Source organism: Myotis yumanensis, unplaced genomic scaffold (assembly GCF_028538775.1).
Source record: "Myotis yumanensis isolate MYYU_CA2020_CCGP unplaced genomic scaffold, mMyoYum1.0.hap1 SCAF_14, whole genome shotgun sequence".
Taxonomy (NCBI): domain Eukaryota; kingdom Metazoa; phylum Chordata; class Mammalia; order Chiroptera; family Vespertilionidae; genus Myotis; species Myotis yumanensis.
In genome coordinates, this window is record NW_027223765.1 from 23,535,781 (window position 1) to 23,554,754 (window position 18,974).

General features: G+C 44.3%; 1 protein-coding gene and 1 pseudogene across 1 annotated transcript; both read right to left on the reverse strand.

The window, feature by feature from the left end:
* Window positions 1-1,656: 1,656 nt before the first annotated feature.
* Window positions 1,657-15,298, reverse strand: LOC138992610 (large ribosomal subunit protein eL29 pseudogene; annotated as a pseudogene).
* Window positions 15,299-16,862: 1,564 nt separating this feature from the next.
* Window positions 16,863-17,202, reverse strand: LOC138992374 (mitochondrial import inner membrane translocase subunit Tim8 A). The gene has a single exon (XM_070391104.1). It carries the CDS (start codon window positions 17,200-17,202, stop codon window positions 16,915-16,917), a length of 288 nt encoding a protein of 95 aa, XP_070247205.1. The 3' UTR covers window positions 16,863-16,914.
* Between the last annotated feature and the right edge of the window lie 1,772 nt (window positions 17,203-18,974).

Here is an 18,974-nt window from a genome sequence, read left to right on the forward strand (position 1 = left end):
ACCCAAGTATCTCCTAGAAGAACCTCCCTGATCTCACTGCACCTCTCTTGGGCAAGGCCAGGACTAGGGAGCAAGAGAGGCACCGAGGGCACCTATGGGTGTGCCCTTAAATGTCAAGCCCTGCCCTGGCCGGTTTGGCTCAGTGGATAGAGCATCGGCCTATGGACTGAAGGGTCCCAGGTTCGATTCCGGTCAAGGGCACATGCCTGGGTTGCAGGCTCGATCCCCAGTGGGAGCGTGCAGGAGGCAGCCGATCAATGATTTCCTCTCATCCTTAATGTTTCTCTCTTTCCCTCTCCCTTCCCCTCTGAAATCAATAAAAATATATTAAAAAAATAAATAAATAAAAATAAAAAGATGTGTCAGGATAATTAAAGGACTGTACGTTGAAAGGACTCTTGTGAAATACTGAACTAAGAAAGCGGTATCATTAAAAATAAAAATAATAATAATAATAAATGTCAAGCCCTCCTGCCAGTCTTGGTGCTGTATCTGTGTTCTTCCAAGACATTCTCTGGTCTCTTTTCATATCTTTTCCCCAGACGAGGACAAACTTCCATGTCTTCTACATCCATCACAATTATAATTAAATAATTATATAATCATTTGTTTGATGTCCATCTCCCCTACTATAATATAAGCTCCTCAACAGCAGGGAATAGATATACCACATTCACTACTGTAACACCTCTCTGTTTCTCAGTTTCCTTGTCTGTAGAATGGAAATAATTATGCACCCAATAAATGTTTCATTTTATGATAATAGTATCCCTAGCCTCTAGCAATTTCCCAGCACATGGGAAGTACTTCATCAAAAATTGTTGAATAAATAAATGAAAAAATAATTCCAGAGCTAATGTATGGGTGGAGATTCAACAGAGTTGAGTGCTTTTCTGTATGTAGTAAAATATGAAAAAGTGAGCCCAGTCAACTCAGTGGTTGAGTGTTGACCTATGAACCAGGAGGTCACGGTTTGATTCCTGGTCAGTCCACATGCCTGGGTTGCAGGCTCAATCCCCAGTGTGGGGTGTGCTGGAGGCAGCCAATCAATGATTCTCTCTCACCACTGAGGTTTCTCTCTCTCCTCCCCTCCTCTCTCTCCTCTCTCTTTCTCTCTGAAATCAATAAAAATGTATTTTAAAACATAAAATAAGAAAACAAAAAAAAATTTTTTTTAAAGTGATAGTAAAAAGACCTAAGGATACAAGTCTTCCCCTTCTTGTTGAAATTTACTCCATACCTTTCTCTCCCTTATTAATAGGTACCTTCATTCTGGTGCTCCTGGTGTCTATTATCAAGTCAGGTCAAACTGGCCCTTTCCTTCCCAGCCAAGGGGGCCATGCTGTGAAATCTTTGGTAAAACAAAGTCATTAGTGCAGCTTTCTATTGGCACAGTGGGAAAGGCTTACCAAAGCTCTTTAGGGAAAATGAAAGGCCTAGAGACTGTTCTGCATGTTGCTACAACAGAGTGGTCACCGAAGAAACAGCCCCACCGCTCTCTGCCCTTCAGGCTCCTCCCAGGCCCACACCACTTTTTTTTTAACAGATCCTGCCTCAGGTTTATTATTATAAATAGTACAGGACACCAGCTCCATGGAGATAGCAGCCCAGGGGTCATACCAGTCCTTTCACCCTCACATTGGCAGACAGAGACTTCTACTGTGGAGCTTTCGTGGTGGCTGGGGCACCTTAGGGAGCCTGAACCTGAGCCTAAGCCTGAGCCTGAGCCTGAGCTGGAGCTGGAGCTGGAGCTGCAGCCAAAGCTGGGGCTTGGTTTGAGCCTTGGCCTTGGGCTTTGGCCAGCAGAGCCTGAGATCCTGGGTGATGCAGGCACTAGCACGTTCCCCTAGCTTGGGGTGAGTGATGTAGGCAAGTGGACTGAGCCTGTGGCTGCCACACTTTGGGGTGCTGGGCTTAACCTCTTTGGGCCTTACAAGGGCCTTCATAGCCTCAGCACGTGTGCTCATGGCCTTGGTGTGGTTGGCTTGCATCTTCAGGCCCTTCTTGTTGTGCTTCTTGGCAAAGCGCATGTTTCTCAGGAACTTGGGGTCTACACCCTTAAGCAATTTATATCTTAGTGATCACAGTTTCTTGATGTCATTTCTGTACTATTTTCAGGAATGGTTTTGCGTGGTGTGGGTCTTGGGCTTGGCAACGCTTCAGGTTTCCCTTGGGGTTGAGCTGGTCTAAGATTTGGTTTTACCCCAAAGGTGCTATGGCCTTCCTTGTTCCCCTCTCTTGGAGTATGACCCAAACTCAAATGGCTGCTGAGACAGGAGTGGGGAAAACAGCCCCGAGTTTCCCAGCTTTCTAAAACTGACCCATTGTCTGACTCACTCTACCCATCAGTCTTTGCTTCAAGGTGACCTTGTTGCAGACCGTGGGTCTTGGCAGATGCCTCCTTCCCTCAGCTCCCTGAGGAAGACCTCTGTCTTTGTTACGAAAGGAAGTTCTTTGAGCCAAACATGTTCCAAATAGAAAGCTCTTTAAATATTTGTTTTAAAATAAGAATTAATAGAAAAACATAGACTCTTTCCAAATAGCCTTTCCTTTTTATTATTATTCTGAAGGGTCCCACCTGATCAAAAGAATAGGAGCTTTTCATTGGGAGCAATTCCTAAATGACTTGATTTCCGGTTACAGAAACATCTTTTTTTTTTTTTCTTGTCAGAAATTCAATGTTGGCTTTAACTAGGCTTTGAAAACTCATGGCAATAATGGTGCTCCTTGTCATTCTGTCTTTTACAAGGGACCCCAGCTGGTATGCTGGGCTTTGGGGCAGAAAAATAGCCATTACTGCTCCAAGCACCCTGGCTGGGTTGCAAACATCCTTGTTGAGTGTTTCATTCTGTGATGGAGTGAGCTGCAGCAATGACTGAGACACAGCAGTATGTGTAGTGCCTTGCCCACTTCTTAGCTGTGTGATCTCAGACATGTTACTGCTCCTCTGAGCCACAGTGTCCTCATCTTTACAATGAGGATAATACTGCCTTCCTTACACCATTACTGTTAAGAATCACCTTGAGATAATTTATGTGAAGTGCCTCATATGGTGAATGGGAGTTACAGCCAAAGACTCAGGAAAGGTGGCCTGCATACAGGTTCAGTCTGGGGGTATGGAAGGAGGCTGGGGGAGAAAAGTGCTTACCACTCAGGGCACCAGACTCCTTACTGCCTAATTGTCCACTAGGTCCATCCTGCTCAGACCTCCTGTCTTTAATATCTTAAGAGGTTCACGTACTAGAGACTTTATTAGGACATGTACAGGTCTCACGAGGGATGTCTGAACCCATAAGATGGAATGGAAACTATATATAATGTAATGTAGTAACTACAAATTGAGTTAACTAAAAATTGGGGTTAACTAAAAATGGGTAGTGGGGTGGCCCACTTAGGATGTTTCCCCCTCTTCTTCAGTAAAAGAAGCTGTCAAATCACAGTTGAGCAAGTCTTCAGGGCCACTCCTTGCTATGAGGGTGTACCCCAGGGATGCCCCTGCCCTGGGGAAAACACCTGTCATTTGCCTAGGGAAATTGCTGCTTTTGTGGCATGCAAAGGTCTAAGGAAGATTTGCACCATTTATACAAGAATCCCAGTGGGTCCCCTGGGAGAACGAGAACTGATTGTATTTCACCAACAACAACCATGACCAACATCAGCACTAGTCATCACCACCACCAATACTCCCTTTTCTACCACCACCCACCACCTCTGCCTCTACCACCACCACCACCTTCCCTTCCATCACACAGCCTACCACCACTACCACCAAGATACCACATCCTAACCCAGCCATCATAACCACCGCCAGCACTACCACACCACTAATCATCACCACCCCCACCACCCCACCTCCATTACACAGTTCATCACCATCATCACCACCATCTCATAAAATTCAGATCTTTAAGTTTGAAAAAGGGGATCTTGGCCTAAGCCCATTGGCCCAAAACTCTAAAATAAAGGAGAGAGAAAGAAGACAGAGACAGCAACGGAGAGCTATAGACTGACTCTGATCCTAAAAGGGCAGAGAAGAAGGAAAATGGTAGTTTTGTCCTTTTGAGACCCTGGGTCTTAGGATCTATCTACACCCTGCTAATGAGCAGAGTATGTGTGTGGGAGAAAAACAACAACTGGCCTTTGGGAGCTCAGACCCTTTAAGGCTTGGGGAGCCCTTCTGACCAAGAAAATTGAGTGTTGTTCCTTCTTAAGGAACACCTGGGTCCATCAATCTTAAGCCAACCAGCTCATTAGGCAAACAGATTCCAAAAACAGTTCCAACTCCACCCTCTTGGGACAGTCTGTCACCAAAGGCAATGGCAGTGTGAGATAATCCAGTAGGCAAATGGCCCCAGTGAGGGCGAGTCTTGCAGATGGTTAGACACAAAGTCTTGGCTTTCTAATATTTCTGGTAAACGGAAGAGGCCCAAGGCTTTCTTTTTAGGGCCTAAGGAGACATGTTAATTCTATCTCAAATAATAAAAAGAGAGACAGGCCCTGGTCGGTGCGCAGTGGTTAAAGCATCAATCCCTGGTCAAGAGCACGTACCTGGTTGCAGGTTAGATCCCTGGTCCCTGGTGAGGTATGTGTGGAAGGCAACCAATGTCTCTTTTTCTCTCTCCCCCCCAACCCCCCACCCCATCACCCAAACCCTTCCTCCCTCCTTTCCATTCTCTCTAAAAATCAATGGAAAAAATATCCTTGGGTGAGGATTAGCAAAAAAAAAAAAAAAAAAAAAAAAAAGACAGATAGAAAGAATCAGGGACAGAAAAATGCAAATCTGCAAATCAGAAGCAATTTCTATACCATGTGATTCTGGTATGAATTTCCAACCTCTACCAAGTGAGAAGCAAAGGATTCCCCTTTAGACAGTGGGCAAGGATGTTTGTGTCCTGGTCCAATCTTCGTTCTTCTTTCACCAGCTGGTTCTATAATCCTCACAGATCCCCCTTTGGGGGGATCCCCAGTTTTTAGGATCCAGGAAGGGCATTTTCTGGAATAAAAGTGCCCTGTATAACTTGGCTTTCTCACTGAGATAACACAGGATTGTCACTCTCTCCAACTTTAGTTGCTCATGGTTCTGACCTAAAGATATGGAGCTTTATGAGTTGTACTCATAACCTTAATTCCACCTTTGCTATTGGATCATTAAGGGAGTTGGCCCTCCTTTCCCAAGTGGGCTGGGCAATGCCTGCTCCTTGGTTTACTGGGAATGGCCTTGGGCTGCCCGAGCTGCTCCGCAGTCTACCTCTGCCGTGGGTAGTCTCTCTCTGCCTCACAGGAGTATAAGGAGATTTTGAAGCCTGCCCTGTTTATTGGTGGCAAGAGATATACTAGTAAACAGCCTGCAAAGGCCTCTCCTGAGTCATCATCAGCTCTGGCACAAGTTTAGTTGATGCGCTGCCAGCCGCCCCTCCTCCCTACCCCCCAGCTATAGCTGTCTGAGGATTTTATTTTTATGTTTTGTTATTTAACTCTTTCCTATCCACTTGTATGCAAACTCCCTAGGGCCCACACCCTGTCCAGCTCAGTTAGGACCCAGGAACCGAACCTGGAACCCTGAATCTAATTCAAAACACCACCAGGGCAGCTGCCACTGTGAGCACAGTGGGTGACAACCAAGGTCCCATATAGACCTGTAACCCCAAGGCCTCCAACTGCCTGCATCTAACATGTTAGGCCAAAGCTTGAAAAGTTTTTAGTTTATGAAATACTCAGCTCCTAATATCAAAACCACCACTTCAGAGACCCTGTTTAAAACAGAAGAAGTCTACACACAGAAAGAGAGTTGAATTATGAACATTGTAGTTTTGGACTGATTATCAGTTTATTTTGTTTGTTTTTAATATTATCAGCCTTGGCAAGAATCTCCATTGTGTTCATGCAATTTTATGTGCAATATGCACATGTGTGCCACAGTTTCAAAATTTTTATTTTGCAACCAAAAGCCCTGAGGATCTTTTGAAGAAAACCACAAATAAGCACGAGAGAAATAAGGCAGCAATGATAAGATCCCTGAAGAGCCCACACAGTGAAACTAAAGGAAATGAGTTCTTATGCGTCCTGTTCTAGTTCCAGCTAAGTTCTCTTCAGAGAACTGAGATCGAGCATGTGTGTGTGTGTGTGTGTGAGTATCTCAGTGTGTGGGGGGTTGTAAATGTGTATGTAAGTGTAAGTGATGGGAGTGTAAATATAAGAGAAAGTGTGGTTATGTGAGTGTGGATGTGAATATATGAGTGTGTGTTAGCAAAAATGTAATTGTGTGGTACATTTGTATAATAGTGTGGTTTATGTAATGTGAGTGTGTGTGTGCACACTTGTATGTGTGCGAGCATAAGTGTGTACACATAGAAGTTGTGAATGTGAGTGCATGGGTGTAAGTTGGGTGTGTGGATCTAAGTGTGTGTGAGTTGTATGAGTGTGAATGTGAATGTGTGAGTGTAAGTTGAGTGTAAATGTGAGTGTGTGTGTAAATTGTGTGTTAATGTAAGTTGTGTGTACTAATGTGAGTGCGTGTGAGTGTAAGTTGTATGAGAACCTGCATTTACCACGAAAGAGGATCCACAGATGCAACTTGACAGGATCTCGACTTTGAAAGTCAATCATTTCTGAGCTCAAACACCAGCTTGTCTAGTCTGGTGAGTCTGACTTGGGAATGGGGAATGGCTACAAAGACCATATGTCCTAATTGGCCCAAGACAGAACTCATTTATGTCTGTGATTCTGGCATGATTATCAAAATTTTGCAACCATATTGATATTGTGGTTGAGGTATAAATTACATCAGTACACACCTTGAGGGTACAGCACAATAAATTTTTACATATGCACACACCCATGCAACTATCTTCCAGATTAAGATATAAAACATTTCTAGTACACCCCGCCCCTCTTCACTCTCAATAATAACTTGGTTCAATCATCCCAGGAAAGTCTTGCCAGGGTTTCTCCTCAGTCCACCTGAAGGAGAGTGGGTTTCATTGCCCATCAACATTATACCATCTTCTGGTCTTTGCATAATATTTTATACATGCTGGAGAGCCAAAGTAAATGTGTTGCAGCTGTTTGGAAATGAGGGAGGGTTAAATTACATCAGCTTGACTTGATGGGCTGTGAGGATGTGTGGATTCTGGAAGGTGGAAATTATTAGAACTAACACCTTCATGGAAATTACCATTAATCCAAGCATCTGAACTTCCCTTTACCTCGTCTCCACCACTCAAACCTTCCCCTGCCAGCCTTTCCTTTCATTAAAGAAATGAGTCACCCCCGCTGGGAATCATATAGGAACTGTGGGAAAGAGTATGGGATCCGGAGTCGTCCAGGCTTGGCCTTGCAACTCAAATGTACCATTAGCTAGCTCTGTGTTAAGGTCTGTAGGCCTTAGTTTCCTAATCCATAAAAGCAACGTGATTTGCTTTGCAGAGTTGGGCTCAAAATTAGATTTAATGGATGTAAGGTACCTGGCACATGAGCATAAAATATATGATAACTAATATTAAGTGAGATTTAAGGACCAGAATAAAAGCAAGATATGGCAGCTTAGCTTTTCCAAAAATGACCACAGCAATATTTCCAGTCCTGTTCATTCTTCCAGAACCTTGCCACTACCCATCTAGCCCCCAACCACCACCTTGAACTTGGAAGGACTTTGTGACTGCCTCCGTGAATAAAATATGGTAGAGAAGCAAAGCTACATGACTTCCAAGGACATGAAATATAACAACACAGATTTTGCTTAGCTCTCTGTCTCTCAAGATGCACCCCAACCTCACCACTAGGAACCCAGCCACTGAGCTGGGAGGAAGCTCAAACTCACCTACATAGAGAGACTATATGGAGAGGCCCATGTGAAGAGGAACTGAGACCCCCCAGGTGATAGCCATTATCAACCACCAGACTTATGAGTGAACAAGCTTTTAGACCAGTGGTTCTCAACCTTGGCTGCACATTAGAATCACCTGGGAATTTTTTTAAAATCCTGATTTCTGGGCCTCGTCCTCCGGAAATTCTGTTTCTTTGTTATGGGGTGGGGCCACAACATTAGTAACAAAGAAACAGAATTTCCGGAGGACGAGGCCCAGAAATCAGGATTTTAAAAAGATTCCCAGGTGATTCTAATGTGCAGCCAAGGTTGAGAACCACTGTTTTAGACGATCCTAACCCTCAGTCACTGAGTCTTCCAACTGAGGATCCAGAAACTGTGAAACAAATATGTCATCCCTGCTGTGCCCTGTTCGAATTCCTGTCCCATGAATCTGTGAGTGTAATAAATGGTTATTTAAGCTTCTAAGTTTGGGGATAATTTATTATACAGCCATGGTAACTGGACCTCAGTGTAATCAGGGTTTTATGGATGAAGCAGGCAGTTCTTAAATACATCTGCATCAGACAGAGTGAATGTGAGCACAGCTCTCTGCTTTGGTCCCTGTAAACCTCAAAGGTAGACAGTTTGTTATATACATTTGTCCTGTTGCTTGTGACTGAAACCGGGTGTCCATGTTCATACTCACAAAATGAGTTGGTTCTTCTACTCAAACCCAAAGTGGTCTCCTATATCCAAACTTCTAGAGCCTTGTTGCTCTTTAACACTAACCATGTACTAGTCTGTGGGAAATAGAACCATAAAATAATGCAACTGTATTATAACCAAGATGCCTGAAGTTATATGTGCAAATTGGCTGCTATCCTCTTCAAATAGCAGTTGTGAAAGCTCTAATCTTATTTATTTTCTGTGTTATAAAGATGGAAACTTTACCCCGTGCCATGAATGTATCTGGGGAAGGAGAGAGTTTTGGCAGACTAGCAAGGCCTCCAGTGACAGCCAAGGGCCATCGGGGAAAGCAGGCCAGAAAGTGGGGCAGCAGAAAGACCAGCTCTCCAGACCAGCCCAAACCAACAAAAATGGGTTCAATGGGCAGACTATGTGCAAAGAACCCAACCATAGCCTGGAGCCTGTCACACAGTCATGACAAGGAAGTTTGTATAGCATAATGCAAGAGATTAAATAAACCTGGATTCAAATCTGGTTTCTCTACCTACTGACAATGGGTAAGTTCCTTCACTCCTCCATTTTGTTCCTTGTAAATATAATACCTAACTGTGGCAGAGAAGCTAGTTGTCCACCAAAGATATGTATTCTTCTTGCATTATGGCTGGGAAGCAGCTGCCCAGGATCTGTTGGACCATGTGACTAGGTGGGCCAATGGAATGTGAGCAGAGGTCATATGTGTCACTACCAGGCTGAAGTGGCTAAGTCTCCAGTGTTCCTTGGCCACACAATCATTCCCCTTTTATGGTGACCTTGAAGCCACAAATTTAAGATGATAACTTCACAGGATAGAGTAAATCTGGATCCCTGTGTCATCACTTGGAAGAGAGTCACTCAGCTAGGAACATGCAGGTTGGACTTTATGTGAGTGAGAAATAAACTGTTACTAGGTTAAGATAGTGAAAATTGGGGCTGTTTGTTACAGTAGCTAGCCCACTCTGACTCATACACTGTCCTAGAGAATCATGAGATACATAATTGTAGATAATTATAAAGAGTTGTTTACCATCTGTCTTCTCCATTTGACTAATGCTCCTTGAGGGCAAGGACCAGGCCCTATTGATCCACAGTGCCTTACACTGTGTGGGCTACATCCCAAGCAGTGAGTATATTTGAATTAATTATTTACAGCTTTATTAAGAGAAAAGAATTATTCAGGGACAGAGAAGCATCAAACAGACTGTCAAACTTCAGAGGGAAGGCAGGGAATTGGTGTGTGTAAGAGATCAACCAAAGGACTTGTATGCATGCATATAAGCATAACCAATGGACACAGACACTAGAGGGGTGAGGGCATGTGCTAGGGGGTGGGGAGAAGTCAATGGGGGAGAAAGGAGACATATGTAATACTTTAAACAACAAAGAATTTTTTTAAAAAGAGAAAAGAATTAGAATCTGGACTCTTTAGGAACAGAAGAAAGAAATGGTTGATATTTTTAAAAAGAGCATTATGTCTATACTTCATTACCAAATATAGTTATATAAACACTTTTCGAAAGTACCAAAAACAAGAAACAAACAAACAGAAAACCCACCTAGAAGTAGTCATTATTTGACAATTTGGAATTTTTATGCCCAAAGGGACCAAAGAAATGAGTTTCCCCATTAGAAAGCTTTGGAAACCAAAGTTTACTATTAGATTTTCTTTGAAGTCCACAAAGTTTGTACAAGTTAATTAAATTATTGGCTTAATCACTGGTTCATGTTTCTAGCAGATGAGGTAGGAAAATCTCGGAGAAAAATAACTGTGTAGATGCAAACTTGGTAGCAAGAATTGTACCTGAGCCCTAGCTGGTTTGGCTCAGTGGATAGAGCGTCAGCCTGCAGACTGAAGGGTCCCAGGTTTGATTCCAGTCAAGGGCACATGCCTCGGTTGCGGGTTCGATCCCCAGTACAGGGCGGGCAGGAGGCAGCTGATCCATGATTCTCTCTCATCATTGATGTTTCTATCTCTCTCTCCCTCTCCCATCCTCTCTGAAATCAATCCTATATAATAAAAGCCTAATATGCAAATTGACTGAACGGCAGAATGACTGATTGCTATGATGTGCACTGACCACCAGGGAGCAGATGCTCAATGCAGGAGCTGCCTGCCCCCAGGCCAGCCAAGGCAGGTGCCACAGGGGCCCCTCCGATAGCCCCGCCGGTCACCCCATAGATCGACCCTGATTGCCAGCCATGCCTAGGAACTCTACCCGTGCATGAATTTCATGCACCAGGCCTCTAGTAAAAATATATAAAAATAAATAAATGAATATAAGCTGAACAAAATAAAAAAAAAAAGAATTGTACCTGAAAAGAATACCTTATCAGTAACATCTGAGTTTTATCTTTGAATATCAATGTGAACAACCATAACTTGCATCTATATGACACTTTTCTTTTTATTGCTCCCAGTGTGTTCTCACAATAATTCTAAGAGTTAGGGCATATTTTACTGTCATCATTTCACAGACGGAAAATTCATAAAATAAAGAGAGTTGTAATTTGGCCAACATCTCATGGCTGATGCAAGAATCAGAAGCCAGGTCCCCTGACTCTCAGCACAGGACTTTTTCTCCACCAGACCTCCCAGGTTGATTTGTGTACAACGTGGATGATAGCCCAGTAGGCACCAAATCAAACAAATCATTTTTGAGCCCAGTCTGGGTATACAGTCCCATGCTTGGGCGTCTTATGGAATGAAAAGTAAACTAAGACACAGTATTACAATCCAACAATAGCTCAGCTAGGGAGAAAGTAATCTGAATAGGTAAACAGTTTAAAAATAAATCAAAGGTTAAAGTAAGAATTTCTCTTAATAACAGAAGAGACAAGGAAAGACAGGTTGGGGCAAAATGACAAATCAGCGGCATGTCCAAGAAGTATGGTAGCCGTTCAGAAGAGGGAAAGAGTACATGTGGCTAGCATGCCAGAAAAGGCTGGATGGGTGAATTGGGACTTCAGAAAGGGGTAAAGTTCTGTAATTAAAATTGTCTTATCTGCTCAGCACCCCTCCCTTGTTCTTCTGGAAACATACCCCTCTTTCTTTGGGGAATTATTCCTTTTCCTAGTCCAATCATTTGAGTTTGATTCTAAATGAGGTTGCCAATCAGAGCATCCTGTATTTTGCCCATTGGAGTGGGTATAGGACCCAATTCTAGTCTATTACAATCCTTTTAAACAAACTGGAACTGAGAAGAAAACAGTTCTGCTTGCATGAGATGTGAGGAGGAGCTGGTGGCCAGGGGTCCTGTTAGATGGAAGAGACTGGACTGAGAAAGGCAGCTGAGATTAGAGATGGGGTAAGAGAGTGCTGATGGCATTGGGACCCTGGTTCCAGTTGTCTCCGAAACTCAGCAGAACCCTGTCTGTCCTGCAGGTTATTGTTACATGGTGTCCATCATTTTCTCCTTTTCCCAGAGATGGTCAAGTGGGGCTCATGACACTTGCAAACATAGTCCGGACTATGGGAATAGGTGGAGGGGAGTGGGGAAGCTGCCCTCTCTTAGGCAGAAGCTACTGAATGAGCCCACATGGGAAGTGAGAAGGCACAAGACTTCTGTGGGGGCAGTGAAGAAGCCAGTGTTTCTAGAGCTGAGGATCAGCATAAAAAAAGAGTGGGATATCGGTTCTGAGCACGATGAATTTGAAACTACCACAGGACATATCCATGGAGACAGTGAGCAGGCAGCCAGGATGTGGAAGTGGATCTCCAGAGAGGAATTATGGCTGATGCAACTACAGTAAAAAAACACACAAACACTCAGAATCAAAAAGAGCCAATGAAAAAGAGTTTTCTATGGATGATACAGTTTATGACTTAAAGAGAATATTATTAATTTGGGAGCCACCTACATGGAGATAACAGTTGAAGTCATGGATGTAGAAAATTCTCAAGGGAAAGAAGCAAAAAGAGTATTGGACAATAAGAGCATTAGGGATTAAGAGAACTCAGGGTCACAAAAGCCAGGTAAGCAAGTTGTTTAAAGAGGGGGAGGTTGAGCCCTAATTGGTTTAACTCAGTGGATAGAGCGTCAGCCTGTGGACTGAAGGGTACAGGGTTTGATTCTGGTCAAGGGCACATGCCCGGGTTGCAGGCTCAATACTCAGTGAGGAGCGTGTAGGAGGCAGCCAATCAATGATTCTCTCTCATCATTGATGTTTCTCTCTCTCTCTCTCTCTCTCTCCCTCTCCCTTCCTTTCTGAAATCAATAAAAATATTAAAAATAATAATAAATAAAGAGGAAGAGGTTGAGCAGTGGTGAAGAGAAACGAAGAAGCCAGTAAAAAAGTTAATGAGAAAGTTTATGGAATTGAATTTGAGGAGCAGGAAGTCATTGCTGAATGAACTTGGATGTGGCAGAATGCCAGCCAAATGATAGCAATTCCAGGAGAGGTGATGGATGCTGTTGGTGGCCACTCACGTGCCTTGAACTTTCCAATGGACTCCTGCTGACTTCCTAGTGTGGAATATGCATCTCTGTTTCTGTGGGATCCCCTCCCCCGTGGGTTTTCCCCCCAGAATCACAGAAGGCCACTCTGCCCATGAGGCAAGCCAGAAGTAGCAAGGAATCAATAGCCCCCAGGAGCAGTCCTTTGATTTGTGAGTTAGTGTATGAATTCCCCGGCTCTCTTGCTGTGTCCCTGAGGTGGGGTAATTCTAAAGCATGTATTTTGCACCATTTCTGAGCTCCTCTCCCCGCCTCCACCCCACCCTACCCCACCCCTCCCCACCGATTAAGCTCTCAGTGCCCATTGTGGTAGCTGGCTTAACAGTACACTAATGAAGCTGTGTTCCTTTTCTTGGCTTACTTCTCTACTCTCATAGCAGTGTGTTCCCAAATAAACTATGTATACATGAACCCGTGTCTCCTTGTGTGCTTCTGAGGGAAACCAAACTGACAAGTGACTGTGTAATTTATGGGCCAAACTAGGACACTTGTGAGAGTGAAAAGAGGAGGGGACACTGTTAATAATTATGCTAGGACAAATGGCACCAAGCAGGGCTTTGCTTATGGAGGTACTGCCTCCATAGTTACATGAATCTCCTTTGAGAAGATGGACTGGGACAGGAGAAGAGAGATGCAAATTTTAAATACCAATTCCCTTTAATCCCAGAGAGTGCAGATGTGCAGAGAGCAACGATGCCTTTTATTTAGAAGGCATTTGTGTCCTATGCCCCATTGCCCGGAGGGCTCTAGCAAGGAATGTCAGCTCAAGAGTGGGAAAATATCTCAGGAGAAGAATAGACCATACAAAATAGGTCAGTGCCCAGCTCTCAGGAAAGCGAGGCTTGTGCATGCGTATGATTCAAGACTCCGAGGCTGCAAGCAATTTTGTCAAACGCAGTCAATATTACGCTCATCTTAGCAGCACAATGGGCACCCCCTTCTTGCTTCCTCTTGCCTCTCACTAGTGATGTCAGTGTGGGCCTCTCTGTAGCTGCACAGACAGACAACCCTCCTGTGACAGCACCTTCGCCTCCTCTCTGCTTGTCCCCACAGCCCTAAGGACATCGTCTGGCAACCTGGATCCTTGAATACCCAAGGCCTTTCCACTTCAGATGCTTCCACATCCATTATTGTAACCCCTCTCCTCTAAAAAGAGATTTTTCTCTGCAAGAAACTCTTTCAGGAAAACTACTCCACGTACTCATACGGTTGAGGAAGAGCAGCTGCTCTGGATGTGATGGTGCTGAGAAAGGACAGGCACTAGGTTTTTTCCTTCCTTGTGTGCATGTGAATCCCCATTCTGGATTCCAGATGGGAGTTTCTGTGTGATGTCGGTGGTGTGGCTAAAATGCCTCTGATGGAGGAGGGACCTCGGCTCTCCAGGGCCAGGTGGGGAGCTGGCCTCTGGTGCTGGCTGTCGGGATGCCCCATTCCTGGGACATGTGCCTCATCCTTCTGACTGCCTGCTCTTGACAATCTGGCTCATAGCTGCCTCCCTTGAATTTGGAGTTGATACATAAATAGATCAATGTGTGCTGTGCTATGCACCTTCTATGTATTAACTCATTTCATCTTCACAAATTCTATGTAGTAAATCCTGTTATTAAGTGAGACCTGAGTGAGAACTGAGATTCAGACACTAAGTAGTTTGCCCGCGTTCTCTCAGATGGTATAGTTTGCAGGCAAAGCCTGTGGGACACACCATTGGATGTAGAAGTAAAGCCAAGCTGGCTGGCTGCATTAGACGAGGAACTGTTCTGATGGGCCTCAGTACCACAGAGTTCTCATTAGCTTAATGGATGAAAATTCAGTTCCATAGCTACACTCTTCCCCTAGACCTTGGGGCCTGGGAGTATGCTCTCCCACAGATGCCCAGGGGAGAGTTTACCAGCACAGCAGTTTGTACTGGTTAGTCTCACAAACCAGCTCCTTCCTCACCTTTGCTGTGGGTTTCACCTCCTGTTCAAAGCCACCCCTGATCTTCCCCTTGCATCACAGACCAAATTCATTACCTTCTCAGGAAAGACCTTCACACCCCCCCCCCCCCCCACACACACACACACACACACACTGTCCCAAGGTCTTACACTCCTGTGTCTTTGTCTGCCTGGCTTTCACACAGAACTTTTCTTGTCCTCCATCATGGCAGTGGACATGGGTATCTCTCAGCTAGAACAGCAGTAGATGAGCAGGGGCCTCTCACCGGTGTCCCAGGAGAGCCTCACCTGTATTCAGAGGGCTGCTCGCCAAGCCAAGCTACTTGATGTTCCCCAAACACACTCATAAAATTCCATGCCTCGACGTCTTTGCTCATGGTGTTCTCTTCACCATGACTGACCCTTCTCTGAATATCTAAGCTCCATCCATTTGTTAAGGCACAATACCATGTAGTCACTGCCGGTGCCTTCACTGAGCCCCGGCTGGAAGTGTGCTGAACCTCTGCAGGCATAGTACCCCTCTTAGGTCATGCATGTGCTGCAATCTTTTGAGATACGTATATCTCAAATATGTATATTTATGTTCACATTTCCTTGTCTACTCTTTCGTTAAAGGCTGAGTCACAGTAATTCAACTATGCATCTTCAAGTTTGCTTAGCAGAGAGCCTATAGGGCATTAAAAAAAAAAAAAATCTTGCCCTAGCCGGTTTGGCTCACTGGATAGAGTGTCTGCCTGGGGAGTGAAGGGTCCCAGGTTCGATTCTGGTCAAAGGCATGTACCTTGGTTGAGGGCACATCCCCAGTAGGGGGTGTGCAGGAAGCAGCTGATCGATGTGTCTCTCTCATCGATGTTTCTAACTCTCTATCCCTCTCCCTTCCATTCTGTAAAAAATAAAATATATTTAAAAAATATCTTGATGTTTTTATTTCAATGATCAAAAGAATGCAGTAAATGGAATCTATACTGGTTGATTAACCTTAGGCATGCACCTCTACCTGAAACTGTTGTTAGTTTTTGACAGGCCTAATCTTTACAACTTATTTAGGCCCATCTTTGAATTTCTTTGACCCTGATATACAGGGTTAGTCAACTTCTTCCTCGTGGTACTTTAGTAATGAGAATTATGCTCACTGGCTAGATTCCTTTATAACTAAAGGCCTCCAGATACTCAGGATGCCTGTACTACCTTGAGACCATATTTTAAACCAGTGGTTCTCAACCTTCTGGCCGTTTAAATATAGTTCCTCATGTTGTGACCCGACCATAAAATTATTTTCGTTGCTACTTCATAACTGTAATGTTGCTACTGTTATGAATCGTAATGTAAATATCTGATATGCAGGATGGTCTTAGGTGACCCCTGTGAAAGGGTCGTTCGACCGCCAAAGGGGTCGCGACCCACAGGTTGAGAACCGCTGCTTTAAATAGACACTTAAGTAAATCACAGTATAAGGAAAGGAGATAATTTAGAAAGCTGAGCAGTATTGTATGAATATCCCATAGATTTTTTTTCCCAGCACTGATGGTCAAAACACTAGTTAAGTACCAAATAAGTCTTCCCCCATCGCCACCCTTTCCCAGAGACACCAGGATGTGTATCAATGTCCCTAGGCATCTGAAATGAATCCATACAAATGACAGATTTTACCCAGGTGGTCCCTCTATCAAATTACAAGAAGCAGTTCCACTACCCAAATTATAAGAAGCAGTTAATGGGACGTTCAGAAAAACATATTCCCACTACAGTAATATGCATCTAGGAAAGTTTTCCATTCAGATGTCAATTGTTTTCACAAGATTAACATTAAAAAAAACACACAACCAAATACACATACGGCCCCCAAGCCCCAAACACACAAAAATATTGGTCTTTGTTCATTCTCAGATGACCAGATGCTCCAAGAGTGCCAGGGGTGGGAGGCAATCTCCCCATAGCCTTTTCTTCAACCATTCTTGAACTACCTTCCTTTTCCAAAAAGGTAATGCTGAAATCAGTCAGAAAGGCTTTCTGAGAAGACTGACTTGGATTTCTGTTCCAGTCGATTCAAGATGAATTGGCTTGTATCAATGAAGCGCTCAACGCAGTTCACAAAACAGGCCTCAGTCCGACTGTCCAACTTTGGCCCGGGCTTGTTCATGCACTTCTCCCAACAAACTTCCGTCATCTGGTGCACCAGCTGCTGGAAGCGCTGCTTCTGAGTCTCTGCCTCCATGAAATGCTGCAGCTGCGGGTCCACTGAGCCCAAACCCCCAGAGGAGAAACTCAAGGAGGAATCCATCCCAGCGGAGCCACGCGCACCGAGATGAACTCCACACCAACTCCTAGACCTTCACGTGTCTCCGCCTGTAGGGTATATTTGAATGAAAGAGAAGGGCATACTTACACAGACAGGGGGGAAAGCAATATCTGGTTAGAAAACCGTGGGGAATTGCAAATAACATGTTTGTGAACTAGATGATGTACTTACTCTTTAGAAGCCCATGTATCTTCTCAGTTGATTTGGGGACAGTGGCTAATAACATTAACAATAGTAGTAGTAGTGTAGTAATAGCTACCAAGCCCTTTACAGAATGCGTTAGTCAGGGCATGTTGATCACAAGTAACAGAAACTAACACTGGCTAATTAAAATAGAATAGGAAGATATTGGGAATTGTAATAGATGCTGTTGGTGTTCTGTTCAGATCCTTGTTATCTTTGGCACACCCATCCACCAGTCATGTGCATGTTGGTTACAAGCAGTGCATAGCTATCCCTTCTCCAGAAAATTGCCCTGTGCCAACAGGAGTCTCCTGAAGGGGGGTGGGCAGAAGGGGGGAGGGGAGAACGGAACTCCTCTACCTCCCAGCAACCTGTAGCCAATGACTGATTGATATGTGGGTCATAATGGGCCAACCATCTTGCCTCAAGGCAGGACTTGCTCTGGAGGGCAGTTCACACCCACAGCCACTAGGCTGAGGCTAGACTCCAGCTGAGATGACATCTTAGCTCTTTCCCTTGCCCTAGCCTGCTTCCCCCTCTTCCTTGTAGATTCTCCTAAGAGCATCAATAATTTCTGTGCCAAGAACCCTAACTCTACACTCTTTCTAAGACTCCAACCTGAAACAAAAGGACCCTAGGAAAGCCCTCAGGACCAAGAGAGGACAGGACCCACGGCAGCCATGGGGCGTCCCAGGGGTGATTTTTCAGTCTGCCTCCTTCAAAATGAATCAGTTCCGCTATTTTCAAGTTTGTTGTGTTTTTTACCTGTCTGCTGAAGATTCAAATTTTTAAAAAATATTTAACTGTCCTACCAAACTATCCAGTTTCCCTGAGGCAACAAATACCATCTCATTAAATCCTTAGAACTGGCTGTGAGGTAAATGCTATATCTGTTAGACAAATGAAAAAAATTAAGGCAAAATTCAGAAGAGGCCAAGGAGTTAGCCTAGCCCCTTGATTTCTTGTTTAAAAGATCCTACTTTGTAGAGTTGATGCCCCAACACCCATTCTACCCCCTGGTGGTCGGTAACCCCATCATGGTCATCCTGTGGCAGTTATTGGTTTAGAACAGGCATGTGTTCATGTCCTGGCCAATGAGACATGGGGGGCATTTTCCTGGGCCTTCTGAGAAATATCTCTTCGCTCCTCAAAAGGAGACCCGAGAAGAGAAAACCCCCAGCTCTTTCTCTGGACATTGCTAAGTCTGTGTCCAACAAACAAAACTTCCTCAGGCATCTTGCTCACCCCTGCGGTTTATGCCAGCACAGCAGGTGGCAGAATCAAAAGAATCACAGAGAAAGAGGTGAGCCTGGAGCCCGCCGAACCTCTGGGGTCTTTGTTATAGGATAAAATGAAGTCCCTCATTGGTTAAGATACAGCTCAAGCAGAGGATTCGCATGACTTTTAGCATTCGCAACCCAAAGCATTCTAACCGAAGCACTCACTGCCCTGGGTTGGAAAAGATGCCAATGGAATGAGGACATTTGCAAGGATTAGTCCCAGGAAAACTTGTAATGAGAATTGCCACTCACTAGCTGTGTAACCTTGGACAAGTTATCTAACATCTCTGA

Excerpts from the sequence above, each read along its gene's own strand:
- LOC138992374 (XM_070391104.1), bottom strand. The coding sequence starts at position 17,202 with ATGGATTCCTCCTTGAGTTTCTCCTCTGGGGGTTTGGGCTCAGTGGAC.